We start from the raw sequence: 16,950 nt of genomic DNA on the forward strand, positions 1-16,950 counted from the left end.
ACTAATACGTAATTTTAAAAACTGTCTGCTTTGTAAGTACCTTTGAAACAACAAAGAAAATGACAAGCTTGTATTTATTAATCAGCAACCTAAGAAGAAGTATGAGAGTCAAAAATGGTCCCTGGCAGCATTTAAATCAAACATGCAAAACCAAACAAAACTTATCCCTGCAGTGGCAAAAACAAACAAAGCCAAAGGCCAAGACAGAATTTGTTTTTTGTGAGTAATGAAACTTCAGAAAAAGCTAAATTTTCTTTGTCTTGGTGAAGGTCCTAGCAATAACGAAATGGGATCTTGAAGACTGGGAATGGGAATGTCTAGCCTCAATTTCTCATCTTGTGTGCCTGTCCATAGACAACTTGAGTATCCTCACAACATGGCAGCTGGCTTCCCCCAAAGAAACAGAGCCAAGAGACGAGGCAGAAACTGCAATGCCTTTAAAGAGTTACTTTTGAAAATCACATCCCGTCACTTTCACCGTATCCAACTGGTCATGCAGTTTGGGTCTTTTCGATGTGGAAAGGAACTACCCAAGGACATGACTGTCAAGAGGCACAGCCACAGGTTGCCATCTTGGAGGCTGGCATTAAGAACATTTGTGATTCATGGAAGGAAATCAACAAATCAACTGGAACATGAGTTTGGAAGAAGTTGATTCCAGCTTTCCTAGATGACTTTGAAGGGCTCAAGACTTTAGTGGAGGAAGTAACTGCAGATGTGGTGGTAACAGCAAGAAAATGGGAATTCAAAGTGGAGGCTGAAGGGATGACTGAATTGCTATAATGTCATGATCAAATTTTGTTGGATAAGGAGTTGCTTCTTATAGATGAGCAAAGAAAGTGGTTTCTAAAGATGGAATGTACTCCTGGTGAAGATGCTATGAACACTTGAAATGACAACAAAGGATTTAGAATATTCCATAAACTTAGTTGATAAAGCAGCAGCTGGGCTGGAGAGGACTGACTCCAATTTTGTAAGAAGTTCTACCATGGGTAAAACATTATCTCATGCCACACAGAAATCTGCTGTGAAAGGAAAAGTCAATCAATACAACAGATTTAATTGCTGTCTTATTATTTTTTTTTATTGCATTTTAGGTTTTGGGGTACATGTGATGAACATGCAAGATTGTTGCATAGGTACACACATGGCAGTGTGCTTTGCTTCCTTCCGTCCCCTCACCTGTATCTGTCATTTCTCCCCATGCTATCTCTTCCCACCTCCCCACCCCCCCGCCCCTCCCCCATTTCCCCCCAACGGATCCCAGTGTGTAGTGCTCCCCTCCCTGTGTCCATGTGTTCTCATTGTTCAACACCCGCCTATGAGCGAGAATATACGGTGTTTGATTTTCTGCTCTTGTGTCAGTTTGCTGAGAATAATGGTTTCCAGGTTCATCCATGTCCCTACAAAGGACGTGAACTCATCATTTTTGATGGCTGCATAATATTCCATGGTGTATATGTACCACATTTTCCCTGTCCAGTCTATCATCGTTGGGCATTTGGGTTGGTTCCAGGTCTTTGCTATTGTAAACAGTGCTGCAATGAACATTCGTGTGCATGTGTCCTTGTAGTAGAATGATTTATAATCCTTTGGATATATACCCAGTAATGGGATTGCTGGGTCAAATGGGATATGCTGGAGAGGATGTGGAGAAATAGGAACACTTTTACACTGTTGGTGGGAATGTAAATTAATTCAACCATTGTGGAAGACAGTGTGGCGATTCCTCAAGGACCTAAAAATAGAAATTGCTGTCTTATTTTAAGAAATTTTCACAACCACCCCAATCTTCAGCACCCACCAACCTGATCAGTCAGCAGCCATCAACATCGAGGCAAGACCCTCCACCAGCAAAAAGATTGCAACTTGCTGAAGGCTCAAATGGTCTTCAGCAATTTTTTAGCAATTGAGTATTTTTTCAATTAAGGTATATACATTGATTGTCTTTTTTAGACATAATGCTATCACACATTTAATAGACTACAGAATAGTGTAGACATAGCATTTATAGGTACTAGGAAAACACAACATTTGTGTGACTGGCTGTATTGCAATATTCACTTTATTGTTATGATCTGGAACTAAATCTGCAATATCTCTGAGGCATGCCTGTATTTAAGATAACATTTAATATTTTTAAGAGTCTGTCTCTCTGTATTAGTTCACTTGGGCTGCCATAACAAAATAGCACAGGCTGGGTGTCTTAAACAGTGTAAATTTGTTTTCTCACAGTTATATAGTCCACAGGTCCAAAATCAAGGTGTTGAGAGGGTTGGTTTGTAGCAAGACCTCTCTTCCTGGCTTGTAAATGGCCACCTTCTCACTGTGTCACTACATAGCCTTTTCTGTATAGAGGGAGACATCACGCTCTGATGTCTTTCTCCTCCTTGAAGGAAATCAGTTATATTGGATTAGAATCCCACCCTTATAACCTCATTTCATCTTAACTACCTTCTTAAGGCCTCTATCTCCAAACACAGTTAAATTAGGGGTTAGGGCTTCAGTATCTGGATTTTGGAGGTACAGAATTCCATCCATTACACCTCCATAGCTTGATATTCCTGCATCATCAAGCATGAGATGCACATCCTCTTTCTTCTCTAGTAAAAGAGTCTATCCAGCTCAAACTTCTCTGATTTTCCCCAATTCAATGAAGAAATAATTCATATGCCATCTTTGTTCTTTATAATGTTTTGCCTGAATCATTAATAAAGCTAACACAAGGAGAGTATTTTTCAATGCTTGTGTTTCTTTTGTGCCTAATGTTCCCTGTTACATATCACAATCATTGTATGATGTAATTACTATTAATCAGATCACTTTATGAATGTGGTAACTAAACCTTAAAGAGGGTGATTTATTCATTCTATCACAATTGAGAACATGAATGAGCTTTTTGTAGATCATGGCACCATTCACTGATACATGAAAGACTGAGAGTAAAGCAGGTTTTGTGGGAAGAGTCATGTTTAATTTGGCACAGATTGAGTTTGAGGTGCCCATGACACATCCAAGTGTGTATATATTATATGCTTACTTCATATAGTTAGTCTTGGGTTAAGGTACAAGTTGTAATTTTATGTTCTCATTTCATAATAGTTAGCACAAGAGCTAAAATGGCAAATAACCTCTTTTATTCTATGTCTTAGTAAAGAATAATGCCAAAATTATTTGTCTACTCCATGTATGTTTCCAACATTCTTTTTCTTCCCATTATTCCCATACATTTCAAGTTAAAGACAGCCACTTTTTAGAATCGTAGAAGTAAACAAGACCTGCAGCGAATATGACCTTAAAAAATAATATAAATTTGCTTATTTTACAGATGAAGAAAGCAAGGTACAGCTAAATGATTTAACCAACATCCACACTTAGTGCCCATAGAGAAACTAACATTCAGATTTTCTAATTCCATTTCAAGACACTATTTCATTAGACCTGTGAATTCTGTAACAGTATTCTGCAGAACATAAATGATATAAGAAGCTCTGCGAATGAAGTGATTCAAATGTGTCTTTTAACATTAAACATAATCTCCACTCTTGGAAAGTTGCAGTGAACAACTTGTTTAAATTTACTTAACCCAGCATTTAATGACAGTTCCCCTTTGCCGCCATGTATTAATGTCAGTAGGAGATGCAGTGGGTAGTGATGCACTAGGCCACATTTGAATATGATGTTGGTGGGTCTGTAAGGGACTTGTATGCTCAGTTGGACAAGCATTATCCTGCTAAGATTAGGATGATGCAGGAGAAGGTGGCTTCATTTGCTTTGCTAGACTTCTGCTGCTATTGGAAGGCAGAGAACATATAAATGAAAAAAATGTATTAATAAATGAGTATGGGGTTGTTTTAATGACCCACCTAAAAGTTATTAATCTTATTGCAGGGTGGGTTTTTGAAAGATTTGATTTCTTCTAGACAAGGAATAATGTAAATACACTAAATTAGGAGTCTAGGGTTTCCAATTGGAGAAGGGTACTTTTCATGTTAGTTCCTAGGAACTAGGTAATAAAGTTGTGCTTTTATTTGGCAAAATGTTTGAGGAAAGACAGAAAATAAGTAAACAGAGACTTAGAGTTTATTGCTGAGTAATTAATTTTGTTGCTTGAAGTAGTAAAGATAGATGAAAAGAATTCAATATAATGTAAATCTCAGCCCAGTTTTATGGCAGCACCATGACTTGAATTTGAAAGAAAGAGAAGTATTATTAATAAAACTTACATATAAAGGTAGTTAAACATTATTAATGCAATCTATATACACCTCAGTGATACAAGTTTAATCAAAACCATAGACAGTCCTGAGAAAAACAGTATGCTAAAATACAAAGTGTTATAAATACATCAAAAAACATTTACATAATTTTCAAGTTATTAAAACAAGGGAAAGGCATTATCATCCAGCAGCAGATATACATGCAAAATGTGATTCCTTTAAATATTTATTTTATAATTACTGAATAATAACAATTTTAATGAATATTAATTTACATTTCTATTTAAATGTTATAATTAATGAATTAAGCAATTTAATGGTCTAATATTCCTTGTTAAAGATATGTCCTGCTAATTTAAAACATTTCCAATAAAAAGTATAATATGAAAGTGGAAAGGACATTCATATCAATGTCCATCCAAGATTTTGCCAGCATCACTGTAGCTAAGAAAAACCATAGATTAAAAAATTTCTAATTAAAAAAATACATTTTGAAAGTACATTTTTTTCTCTTTTTTCATAACAAACTTCTGACTACTATCTGTCCATTAATGGAAAGAAAACAAACGTGATGTAGTGTTATATATACTATACCATTAATATTTCCATACACTAATGGAGAAAGTCAAATGTGGAAATACTTTGAACTTAGAAGTCTGCCAGTTCTACATAAGCTCTATGTACATAGACTCTTCTGCCTTTCAGGAAGTGAAAGAATTACATAAATTGTAATCAGCATGCAAATATTAGCTATTTAACTGGACCAATCTGTACTACTTCCCCTCATCTCTCACTTGCTGAAAGATAATGAATTCTTAATTTTCAGTAAAGACAAGTTTTGTTTCCTTGAATCATTATTGAGATCCGGTGATGTTAAAATCCCCATGTTAGGATTATGAGTAGACAGGTCTTTGTTTCCATAAATTTATATCTCAAGAGAAAAGCAAATAATTCTTTGCAAACACAATGATAATAGGAACTGTCATACGCAAGTTATAGATAAGGTACTATGAAGCTTCAGAAATTACAATTATTACTTTCAATTATAACGACTGGAGAAAGCTTTATTTAAAAGTGGCAGGCACACTCTGACATGAAGGATAGGTAAGATTTGATCTGCAAAAATAAGGCAAGGAATATTCTAAAGGGAATACAGATCAAGAGGAATGCTATGGCTGCAGTACAGGCACTTTGAGCAAGTCCCTCTAATAACAGTACAGGGTACCGAAGAAATAAAATGAAATTAGAAATAACGTATAAGTAGCAAAAAAATCACTAGAAATAAAGTATAAATGAGCAAAACCTTATTTGGCATCTAAAATATTTTAAATTAAATGTTTATTTTAATTAGCCAAATGTGAGGGTATTCTACAATGAAACTGTATGTTTTTGAAATTAGAGAACATACGATATTATAAACTGAAATACAATTGGCTAGAATTTATGAGTAAAAAGGTCAGAACTACTGTTCCATTAAATTCCCACAAAACGCCTTCTTGATATAAAAAAATACCCACTGTTGTATAAATGCCTTCCATGTGCTAAGAAGCACACTGAATCCTTTGCACGTGTTACTTTTTCCACTTACTTACAATATATGACATGTGTGCAATCCCCCTTTTAGAAGGAATAAAGCCTAGGTAGAGAGTAGGTAACTTGCTAGTAAGTGCAAAAGGTAGGAGTCTGGGCCAGTATGACCCATAGCTCCTAGCTATGTATTACTGCATCCCAAGGTAATATGATTTCTAAGGAGTACAAACACCTTACAGAACCAAATTAAAAACAAAGTTTTTTAAAAATCAGATTTTGCATTTTAGTTTTAAACTCAAAGCTTAGGCAATACAAGCCCTTTTTTTTAAAAATTATTTTTATTTATTTATTTATTTGAGATGGAGTTTCGACCTTGTTGCTCAGGCTGGAGTGCAATGGCACCATCTAAGCTCACTGCAACCTCTCCTTCTTGGTTCAAGCAAGTCTCCTGCCTCAGCATCCCGAGTAGTTGGGATTACAGGCATGCACCACCACACCTGGCTAATTTTGTATTTTTAGTAAAGATGGATTATCTCTATGTTGGTCAGGCTGGTCTCAAACCCCTGACCTCAGATAATCCTTTGGCCTCGGCCTCCCAAAGTGCTGGGATTACAGGTGTGAGCCATCATCCCAGCCTTCAAGTCCTCTTTTTTTTAAGCAGCACAAATAGAAGTTTTCACATGAACTCATGTTAACTGCTAGTTTAGTGAATAAAAACTAAATTTTAGTCCAGGTGTTGCCCACACACTCTGCAGTCTCAAAAACTGGACATGAAAATGCTGCAACATTTATAAACAGGTTGCTTTCAATCTGGTTTGCTACAAATACCTTATAATTCTGTGTTGCACGTGGTAGAAGCATTTCTGATGCACATTATGCCACATTCTTTGCCATGTTTTTAGGTACTAGTTGGTCTAGTTGGTCTTTATTGAAGCACAGAGGTCAGACAGCCTCCACCTTATGAGCAGCACCTTACAAAGGTAAGGATGTTACTGCACTGTAACTCAACCATTGCCTTATAGTTCCAGTGTCGCGAAATTACTATTATAAATTAAAAGCAATAGGCGTAAGTTCTAGTCCCTAGGGCCTGGGCCTCAGAGCCTCCAGCTGAGCCCACAGTAGTGCCTAGAGGAAGGGGTATTCCTGTAGGTTAGGAACACGCTGACACCGCCCACCCTCCCCACCCCGCCCCCAACACAAAAAATACCACCCGACCCAAGGATCCCAGATGGCTCTGAAAGGCCAGAAGCTACTTCCACCGCTTTCCGTGGCTGTTTCCGTCTCCAAGTTCACTTCCGGGGAGGGGACTTCCGGGCCCGCTGCCTCTAAGGGGCGGGAATAAAAGAGGAGCCGGAAGTGGAGCCCGCACTTCCGGTACAGGAAACTCGCTGCTGCCTCAACCCGGCTTGACAGGCGCGGTCCCTGCAAGTAGCTCTCGTTCCCTGCTTCCTGCCTCACTTTCCAACCCGTTTGCCGCCGCCGTCCCGCAGCTGCCGCCTCCGGAGTCGCCCCTTCCCCATGTGCCGGGGCAGGAGTCCGCCAAACGAAGACCCGCCCGCCGGTACACCATCATGTCCGAACTGACTAAAGAGCTGATGGAGCTGGTGTGGGGCACCAAGAGCAGCCCCGGTCTCTCGGACACCATATTCTGCCGCTGGACGCAAGGTACCCTGGCGGGGCTTTCCCTTGCAGCCGCCGCGTCCTTTGTCCTGCGAGAGTCCGCCCGTGACGCCTCTCGCCCCAGCCCCTCGCGTGCCCCGCGCTCTGCCCCGGTCGCCGTGCTGGGCGCACCAGCTGGACTTTGCAGACACGCCCTGCTTGCCCTGGCTGGGAGAGGTTGAGTAGGAGAGTGGTTACAGCTGCCGCTAAATACCCGCAGCGCCTCTTCCGCTCTCCGGGCTGCGCTTCGGCTGGGGAGAGGGGTGGCCCCTTGCGGGGCTGCAGGGCGTGACGCGAAACTTGCGGCCCCCGTGCCCCGGTGTCACTTTCTCAAGGGGTGCCGTGGCCTTCCGCATCTTTACCCCTAACAGAGCTGTATGGTGGTGGCGATTGGTCTGTTTTTGGAGGGAAGGAGGGACGTCCACGGGAAAGTCAGAGTGGCTAATTCCAAACAGCAGTTTTTGGTTTGTATTGTCATTATGTGGATAGGCGCGGTACTTGGTGTGTAAACACTGTTGCCTGCTAAAACGTGTCCTTTTGGCCCAAAGTATCCCCCTTTTTGATCTGATTTATTATCTGTCAGGGTTAAAAAAGGAATATGGATCGTAGTACTTCCTCTGCTGGTCCAATGTAACACAGACAGGATTTTTACTTATGTAATAAGTCAGTACAAGTAATAATGACATAAAACAAGCATTTATTGAATTGCTGCTCTGGAACAAGCTGGGCGCTTTATATGAGTAACTATCCCTCATTCTTAAGTTTTGATAGGCAAACACAACTGACACATTCCTGAAGGTGACTTAGGAAAGATGATGAGATTAAGAACATAGCCTTGAGTCAGAAGGATCAGTAATTTATGTATGTAAAACTCTATTATTATTAAAACATCTAATTAGAGAACACCTGTTCCCTAAATAGATTGGGGGAATTTTGGCATAGTAAATATAAATCCCTATTTCAAAACGTGTATTTTGTAAAAAAAATTAAGGATTTAAGTAATCTCACCCTCCCTCCCTCCCATATATGTTTTAAGAGCTGGTGAGATTACAATTATGACGTATTAAAACTTGGGATATTTAATCCCTCGCTGTTGCTTTGTAAATGAGAAAAATGAGTTGCAAATGGCTGGGCCAGAGTTGCACAAATTGATAGAACTGGGAGTGAATTCCAGGTCTTTCAATTCTTAGTAGAGCTCTGTTTTTATTATTTTCCTTTGAGTTTCCAAAGCCTACATGTAATAACTTCGGCTCTTGTTTTCACATTCAATTATGTCGGTTACCTAATCTTGGGCACTGTGAGGCAGATTTTATTTTAAAACTTCCCACCTACTTATTCTAATAGTAAACAGCTCTAAAATACACAAAACTGTGAAAGACTAAAAAAAAAATTTATTTCCATAGTAATCAGTTAACATTTTTGAAACATTTACAAAGTAGAATAAGATAGCATTCAGCCCTATTTATACTGTCATGCAAATATAAGGTAGATTCAGGCCGGCAATTTTAGTAATGGTTAAGAGCACTGTCTTTGGAATAAATGTATGTGGCTTCAGGTTCATGCAGTTTAGCTTATTTAAGCCTCATTTTCCTTCTCTGTAAAATGTAGATAGTAGACCTTATAAAGTAGTTGTGAGGATTAAAGGTCATGTAAATAATTTAGGCACTTAGCACACTATCTGACATATAGTAAACACTGAGTAAGTGGTAGCTGTTTTTATATTATTTTTAGAAGTGTTTAATTTTAGACTAAGTCAAAAATCACTCTGGCTTTTCCCTGACAATTACAATAAATTATTGATTTGATGGATAATCATTCTAAATAACACCTTATAATGACTTATTAGAATGCTTTGCCACCTTTAATCATGCAGACATTCCTTAAGATTAGTTCTGTCAATACCATTTCAAAATAAAGGATTTCTTTTTTTCTTTTTTTAATTTACAGAATGCAGTTATATTTTGGATATGTAATTCTTCAGGGTCTTGCACTGATTAAGATTTTAAGTCAACCAAACGTATTTTTGAAGTTATCACCTCTGAATCAGAGGGGTCCTGTTACTGGTTTTGGTATGTTAACTGTCGTGTTCATTTGTTCTTTGAGGCCATTGCTAAATATTGCTGTAGCAGTCCTTTGGGATTATGGGAATAGGCACAAGACACTGCTTTGCTGCATTACTAATGTGACATCAACTCTGGCTTTATTTCGTAGTCTGAACCGTGCCTTCATTTGACAACTGCAGTCTCATTAGTCTTCTGGAAGCAAGTTATAGGTATAAGACCTTTGGCGTGGCTATTTATACAATTATATCTAGACATAGCTCATCTGTGAATTATATTGATTGCTCAAGCTAAATTCGTTTGCTATGGTTGTTAAAACAATAAGCTGCAGGAGTGGCACATGGTTGTTTTTAATTGGCTTTTTTTAGATAATTCTCTTCTACAAATCCCTGCTTTTTTTTTTTTTTTTTTTTTTAAATGCAGGGTTCTTTTCTTCTTCTTCTTTTCTTGGCCAGTTTTAATTTTAAAGGCAATAAGCCATGTAATTTAAGGACTTAAAGTTGGCAGGGTTTTATTTTAACTTGAAAATTTATTCTCCTCTCCGCTTTCCTCCTGCTCAATTGCCTATAGTACTTTTTAAAGAATAGCATATAATTTCGCTTCCTTAGCTCATTAACACTATTTATCCTCCCCCCTTCCCACAGACTACACCAGTGTTCCAAGCTCTTAAAGTTGAGTCAGTAGGGTGGGAGGGAAGACAAACAATAAACACAACATAGCATAAATTACGCATGTACAATAAATAGTTAGAAGATGAGAGAATACGGAGCTCTGGGTGGAGTGGCCTGCGCAGGCCTCATTTTAAGATGAGATTTGAGCAAACACTTGGAGTCACCCAACTAGTCATGCAAAAGTCTGAAGAAAGAGTGCTGCAGTCAGAATGAATGTTAGTTATAAAAAAAATTTCACTCAAAATAAGCCTGGTGTGTTCAAGGAACAGAAGGAAGTTATTGTGGCAGGAGAGGGAATAAAGGAAAAGGAGAGTAATAAAAGAAGATGTAAGAAATAAAGTGGCCCAAATCATAGAAAGCTTTCTAGGCCATTAGGACAACTTTTGCTTATCTTATGAATGAAACAGGGGTCCTTCGAAGGTATGGGAAAAAAGGAGAGCTACCACTTGACAAGCTTTTAAAGGGTTTATCTGCCTGATGTGGTTGAGGTTAGACTGTAGTGGATTGAGACAGCAAGATCAGGTAAGAGACAATTGCAGTAATCCAGGGGAGAAAAGATGCTGTCTCGGACCAGGGTGGTGGGAGTGGAGAGGATAAGAAGTGAGCAGATTGACCACAACCCAACAGAACCAAAATAAGAATCAGCTAGACCTAACAGAAATAGTGTTTCTTGTATAAATAACAACATTTTGATTTATTTGGAATGTATATTCTTTTCAATATTGATTGCTTAGCTCAGTATTTGGCAAACTTCTTTAAGGAGCAAGTGGCCTTTTTATTGCCTCTCAGCTCATCAATGCTATTGCAGCAAAAGCAGCCCGTAGTTAGTATGGGTGTGGCTGCATCCCAAAACATTGTAAAAGCAGATGAGGCCTGATGGAGAGTGTTATTTCTCAGAAGCCATTTTTCCTCCTTCCAAACATTAAGTTATTATACTGTTTCTCCTTAAGACTAATCAGAAAGAGGGATATTTATTTTTTCTGTTTTATCTGTCCCGTGGGTGGGTTCCCCCTCTCCCCTCAGGGCAGGGGGTCGTGTAGGTGTACTTGATTCAAATTAGAGTTCTGGGCTTTCATTGTAGCACAAATTTTGTTACAAAATATGAAAAAAAAAGATTTAACGAACAACAGGAAAAATGAAGGATCTGTTAAAATTTAAATATAAAATATATTAGGAGTTAATACACTTGAGTTAAGGTTTAAAAGCACGATGTACTATTTTATCAAAGTAATAAAATGATATACCAGCATCATTAATTTTTCTTCCGAAGTGAAGCTAATACTGTGGATCACATTGTTGCAAAGATTTTTTGTTGTTTTTGGAAGCTTTTAATATTCTCTCACATAGATTTTTCTTTCTCCAACATACATATTTTTCTTTCTCAAACATAAATTATAATTTGCCTAACAACCAGTATTTCTTAATTCATAGTTTGTATGCATATATGAAAAAACTAATTCCTTGGTACTTTGAATATATAATTTATTATTCAAATACTTCAAAGTATCTATCATAATATCTTACATTTGTGCTATATTTTACAGCTTTTGAAAAATCTTACCTAATCCTTGCAACAACTCTGAAAGATAGCAAAGAACAAATGTAGTTATCCTCATTTTTTTAGATGAGAGGTCCAGTGGAGATATTTTACTCAACCAAAATGTCAAACTAAGTCTTTCTATAGCTTTGTTTATATGAAAGGCTGTAAACTGTAGAGGCTATAGTTGTCAAATGGTGTGCGTAATGTGGATAGGTATGGTAAGTAATATGAAAACAAGCGACTGAAAAATTGCGATGAGCTTCATGGCTCAGTTTTACACTGGTTCTGCGCTATAAAATGTGACAATAGACTTTTCTGTGATGTGTAGTACTGTGTAATGTGATGCGAAACTGTATATGTAGGCTCAGGTCTTTTAAGATGGATAATTTCAGACCTAATCAGGAAAAATAGCCATTCATGTTAAATCCTTTTAAAACTAGGAAATAATTTGAGTATGAGATTTCTTGACAAGAAAAGTAATGCTACGTCCTGAGAAATTCAAACTTAAGTAAAACCTTATTATAAAATGAGAAGTCTACTTAGCAGAGTCCTGTTTTAGGACAGAATACTTAATTTTCACTTAGCTGACTTTATTTCATTTTGGTTCTAATATCCTTTGTCCATTATCAATTAGCACTCAAACATGCATACTGCAATTAAACAGAATTTTGCATGAAGCATAACTGCTTAGAATTCTCTCCATGGGCTCTTAATATTCAAAGTGCAAAAGCAACTCACTATAATGCACTTCCAACTAAAAGACCCATCCATGGATAATTGGATTACATTATTTAAATTTTAAAAGAAGGCAGGTTCCATTACTAATTCACACTTTAATTTCATACACTGAAAGTTGAGCAGATCCTAATTTCGCCTCTGTATTTGGGTACAACCCTAGGGGCCCTTATTCCCAGTAAGAGAAGAGCTGGCCAAACAGTGAAGATTTCATGTCTTGTTCCTGGGTGGGACCTTAAGTTTGGTTGTTTTAACGTAACCAGAATGCTGAGTTGTCACTTTCTGTATTAAATTTGTTCCATGCGTCTTCTCTATTCCATTTCTCCATCTGCCCTATTTTTGATCTCCCAGGCTGTTACGAATTGCTGGAGAAAATTGTGTCTAGCACCAAGACACTTGTGTAGTTAAATCTTAGCTGAGCCCTCAGTACTTCCCTTCGTTCTTCCTTTATGTTTTTTGGAATTAACACTTACCCCAATTCTGTACCCTTGTCATTCCTCTCACTCTCAGTATTAACACCTCTTCGCTTCTTCATTTTTGTCTACACATTTAACTTAAAAGCCTTCTAAAATTTACTATTCCTAGGCTATTGGCTTTCAAGTTTTTAGAACTCAGTTCCCCGTTACAGTCTTAAAAATTATTGAGGACTTCAATATGAAAAATTAAAAAATGAGTGTGATCTTGGCATTGTTTTACATTTTTACAAATCTCTTTAATGTTTAGCACATTAGAAGACAGCTGGATTCCCACATTTGCTACTCCAGTCTGTGCAATGTGTTATTTTGGTTGAAGTGGATGCAGAAAATCTGGCCTCACAGATATAATTGGAAAAGGTGTAAGAAGTATGGTAATAGCCTTTTCAGACAATCATACATAATCTTCTTTGGTACCACACCAAAACTTGACACATCAGAGTATTGTAGAGATGAGTTGCAATATGAAATCTAAAATCACTTAACTTTTCTTCCTCTGTTGAATTGAAATCTATTGGTCTGTCTTGCAGTTTGAATCAATCTCTTACGTATGCATTAATTTGTAACAGTATACATCAGTGATTTGGAAATTATCTGTCTACTGGTTTATGACAGTCTTCCAAATGTTAATGTATTTCATTGTACCATACCAGAAGTCACGTTTGTTACTGTTACCAGTGATCTCTGCAAAACAATATATTAGCTTTGAGACACTGTCAGACTCAAAGTGGTGGACACAAGTTTTCTAAGTGATTGCTTGAAAGCTGGAAGTTTTTTCACTAGCAAAAATAGTGTCAGCTATTTTCCTTGAACTGTCATGCTCACTTATTTCTGAGAAAATGTCAGCCAGACATTTAAGTCTGAATAATTGTAGTTTATTGGTAGTTATGCTAGGTAAAAGTAGCACTCCATTAAAAAAAAAAAAATGGCCAGTTTGGCTTGCAATTAAAAAAAATTATACATACACTTTTCCTTGAGATAACTTGCAAACATCATACCCAGTATGTAGCAGAAGTGCTTTAAAAGATGTTGTATTCAAGATCAAGATTTAATGAAATTAGTAGTTTTGACAGTATCAGTGTGTTCTTAAGTTAAATTGGCTCTGTAGGTGTGTGAGGGTATGGTGGTGTTTTTTTTTAGGACAGCTACCACTAGGACAGTTTGATGCTACTGTTTTGATGTGTGCTAAGGAACCAGCAGTGTAATCCACCATAGTTTTTATTCCATCACTGTGAATGTCAACATAGTGAAAGAGCCAAATCCTGTCTTAGTATTATTAGGTAAATAATTGTAACCTCCAGTGGACTCCCTGAAAGGGTCTCTAGGACTTCCAGGGGTATCTGTGGACCACCTTTAAAAGTCTTTCTCAGCTCGTTTTCCAGACTTGGAGACCTTAAACTTTCTCTTTTCCATATAATCATTCTTTACTTCTTCTTTTTCTTTTTTTTTTTTTTTGAAACAAAATCTTTCTCTGTCATCCAGGCTGGAGTGCAATGGCGTGACTTCATCTCATTGCAACCTCCACCCCTCTGGTTCAAGTGATTTTCCTGCCTCAGCCTCCAGAGTAGCTGGGACGACAGGTGTGCGCCACCATGCCCGGCTAATTTTTGTATTTTTAGTAGAGACAGGGTTTCACCATGTTGGTCAGGCTGGTCTCAAACTCCTGACCTCGTGATCCACCTGCCTCAGCTTCCCAAAGTGCTGGATTCTTTCCTTTTTCTAAGTCATGCAGTCTACAAAATTAATAATTCTTTATCCAACTGCCTTTCAAGCTATCCTCCTTTTTCCCTTCTGCCAAACGTAAATATAGTTTTGTCTGTTGATGTCCAAGGGATATTGGGTTCAAGGACCTCCCCCCACCCCCCCACCCCCAGCAGATACCAGAATCTATAGATGTTCTGCAGTATTTGCATATAACCTGCACACAACTTCCCCTATACTTTAAATCATCTCTAGATTACTTAAAATACTTAATACAATGTAAATGCTGTGTAAATAGTTGTCACCTTGTATTGTTTGGGGAATGATAAGAAAAAAAGTCTGTACATGTTGAGCACAGCCCAACCATCCCTTTTTCCCCCTCTCCCTCAAGTATTTTGCATTTGTGTTTGGTTGAATCTGGTCGTCAAACCTATGGATATGGACAGCCAACTGTAGTTTGTTTTTACTATTTCTCTTTCTAATCTGAATTACACTTCAACCCTTTAAAATCTGGTTACTCTCCCCAGTGCTCTAAATTTATGTTTTTAGTATTCCCAGTGACATGCTTCATCTAGTATTTTAATGTATGTCTTTACTCAGCAGCATTTCTGATAGTTGACTATTTTATTCTGATTTTTCCTTTTTTTTTTTTTTTTTTTTTTTGTTGTTGTTGTTTGAGACGGAGTCTTGCCCTGTTGCAGGCTGAAGTGCAGTGGTACAATGTCAGCTCACTGCACCCTCCACCTCCCGGATTCACGTGATTCTCCTGCCTTAGCCTTCCAAGCATCTGGGACTACCGGTGCACACCAGCGCACACAGCTAATTTTTGTCTTTTTAGTGGAGATGGGATTTCACCGTATTTGTCAAACTCATCTTGAACTCCTGACCTCATGATCCACCAGCCTCAGCCTCCCAAACTGCTGGGATTACAGGTGTGAGCCACCACACCTGGCCTGATTTTTCCTTTCTAGGAACTCAGTTAATTTGCTTTTCTCTAATCCTTTTAATTTTTGTCAGTCTCCTTTGCTGACTCAGCCTCTGCTCACTTTTTAATGTTCCCAACTTCATTATTTTTTTTCTACAAGTTCTCATTCACTTTAATTGATGTATTTTAAGATAACTGAAATTGCTGCCTCTAATCCTAACTCCTGCCCTGAACTCCACACCCATATCTCCAATTTCTAAAAGTTGCCAAATGGCTGTCTCACATTTTTGAAACTGAACTTGGTATCCCTAAAAACAAACGCTGCCATTATCTTCCCTGCCAAAACTTCAACAAGCATTAATTAATAGCTATACAACATACTGTGGGAAAACACTGATTAGTAATGCAGGTACAATACCTGTCAGGTGAGGTAGATGGCAAACAGGTAAACAATAACTACAGATTATGGTAACTACTGGTTGTGCTGGGGGATGAAGAGAGACTACTTAGATGGGTTTGTAATGAAATATCACTCTGAGGAATTAACACCTAAACTGAGACCTGAAGAAGGATTTATCTATATGGAGAGTAGAGGAAAGAGCATTTCATGTAGAGAGAACAGTGAGCATCGAGGCTACAGGTCAAGTCCCTGGGATGTTCTAAGGAACTAAGGTCATGGTAGATAATGATGTAAGCATAAACAGAGTCAGTTGGATTGATATATCTTACAGTGGCCTCTAGACCATGAAAAGGAGTTTGGGTTTTATTTTAATTGCAATGAGAAGCCATTGAAATGTTTAAAGCAGGCTGTGTCAAAATCTGATTTCCATTTCTAAAATATTCTTCTGGCAGCTCTATAGTGAATAGTTGGGTACTGGACAGGAGTGAGGGAGAAATAGGGAGACCTGGTTGGAAACTCTTGACAGTGTTCCACGTGAAAGATTATAGTGGTTTGAACTATAAGGTGGACTGGAGATGGGATGGAAATGAACATGTTCAAGGTACGTTTTGAAGCCTTGAAGCAGAAAGACATTATCTTAGGGTGAAACCTAAAATAAATTTGAGTTTTCCAGAAAAAGGGTTAGCAGGTGTTCCAAGCAGAAGCAGCATCATGTACAAAGGGTAAGAGACAGGAGAGAAAATGAAACACCTCAGGACCTGAAAGAAACTCAGTGTGCCTAGAGTCTAAAAGGGAGAATGGCAAAGTGTGAAGTAGGAGGTTCAGTAGAAGCCAGATTATACAGGAGCAAGTTCAGGGACTTAGACTCTTCTATGTCTGGAGTTCCAGTCTGGGCTATACTTGGGAATTACCTGGTTAGAACCAGTAATGGAATTTCTGGGAGTAGATGAGATTACTCAGAAAGAATGCATAGAATGAAATGAGCATAGATCCTAAAGCCGCAACCTTGGGAACATTAGCACTTAAAAGGACTGAT

At 38.0% G+C, this 16,950-nt stretch overlaps 1 protein-coding gene across 3 annotated transcripts in view; it reads left to right on the forward strand.

The window, feature by feature from the left end:
* The first annotated feature begins 7,106 nt into the window (after window positions 1-7,106).
* The window catches only part of MINDY3 (MINDY lysine 48 deubiquitinase 3), an 85,385-nt gene continuing 75,541 nt past the window's right edge, over window positions 7,107-16,950 (forward strand). For all 3 annotated transcript variants that reach the window (XM_003930634.4, XM_010341186.3, XM_039478749.2), the window contains exon 1: window positions 7,107-7,415. In XM_003930634.4, coding sequence (XP_003930683.1) covers window positions 7,322-7,415 — 94 coding nt within the window. In that variant the 5' untranslated portion in view covers window positions 7,107-7,321. The remainder of the gene's footprint in view (window positions 7,416-16,950) is intronic.

The sequence above is a fragment of the Saimiri boliviensis genome, chromosome 8, assembly GCF_048565385.1.
Source record: "Saimiri boliviensis isolate mSaiBol1 chromosome 8, mSaiBol1.pri, whole genome shotgun sequence".
NCBI classification, from domain to species: domain Eukaryota; kingdom Metazoa; phylum Chordata; class Mammalia; order Primates; family Cebidae; genus Saimiri; species Saimiri boliviensis.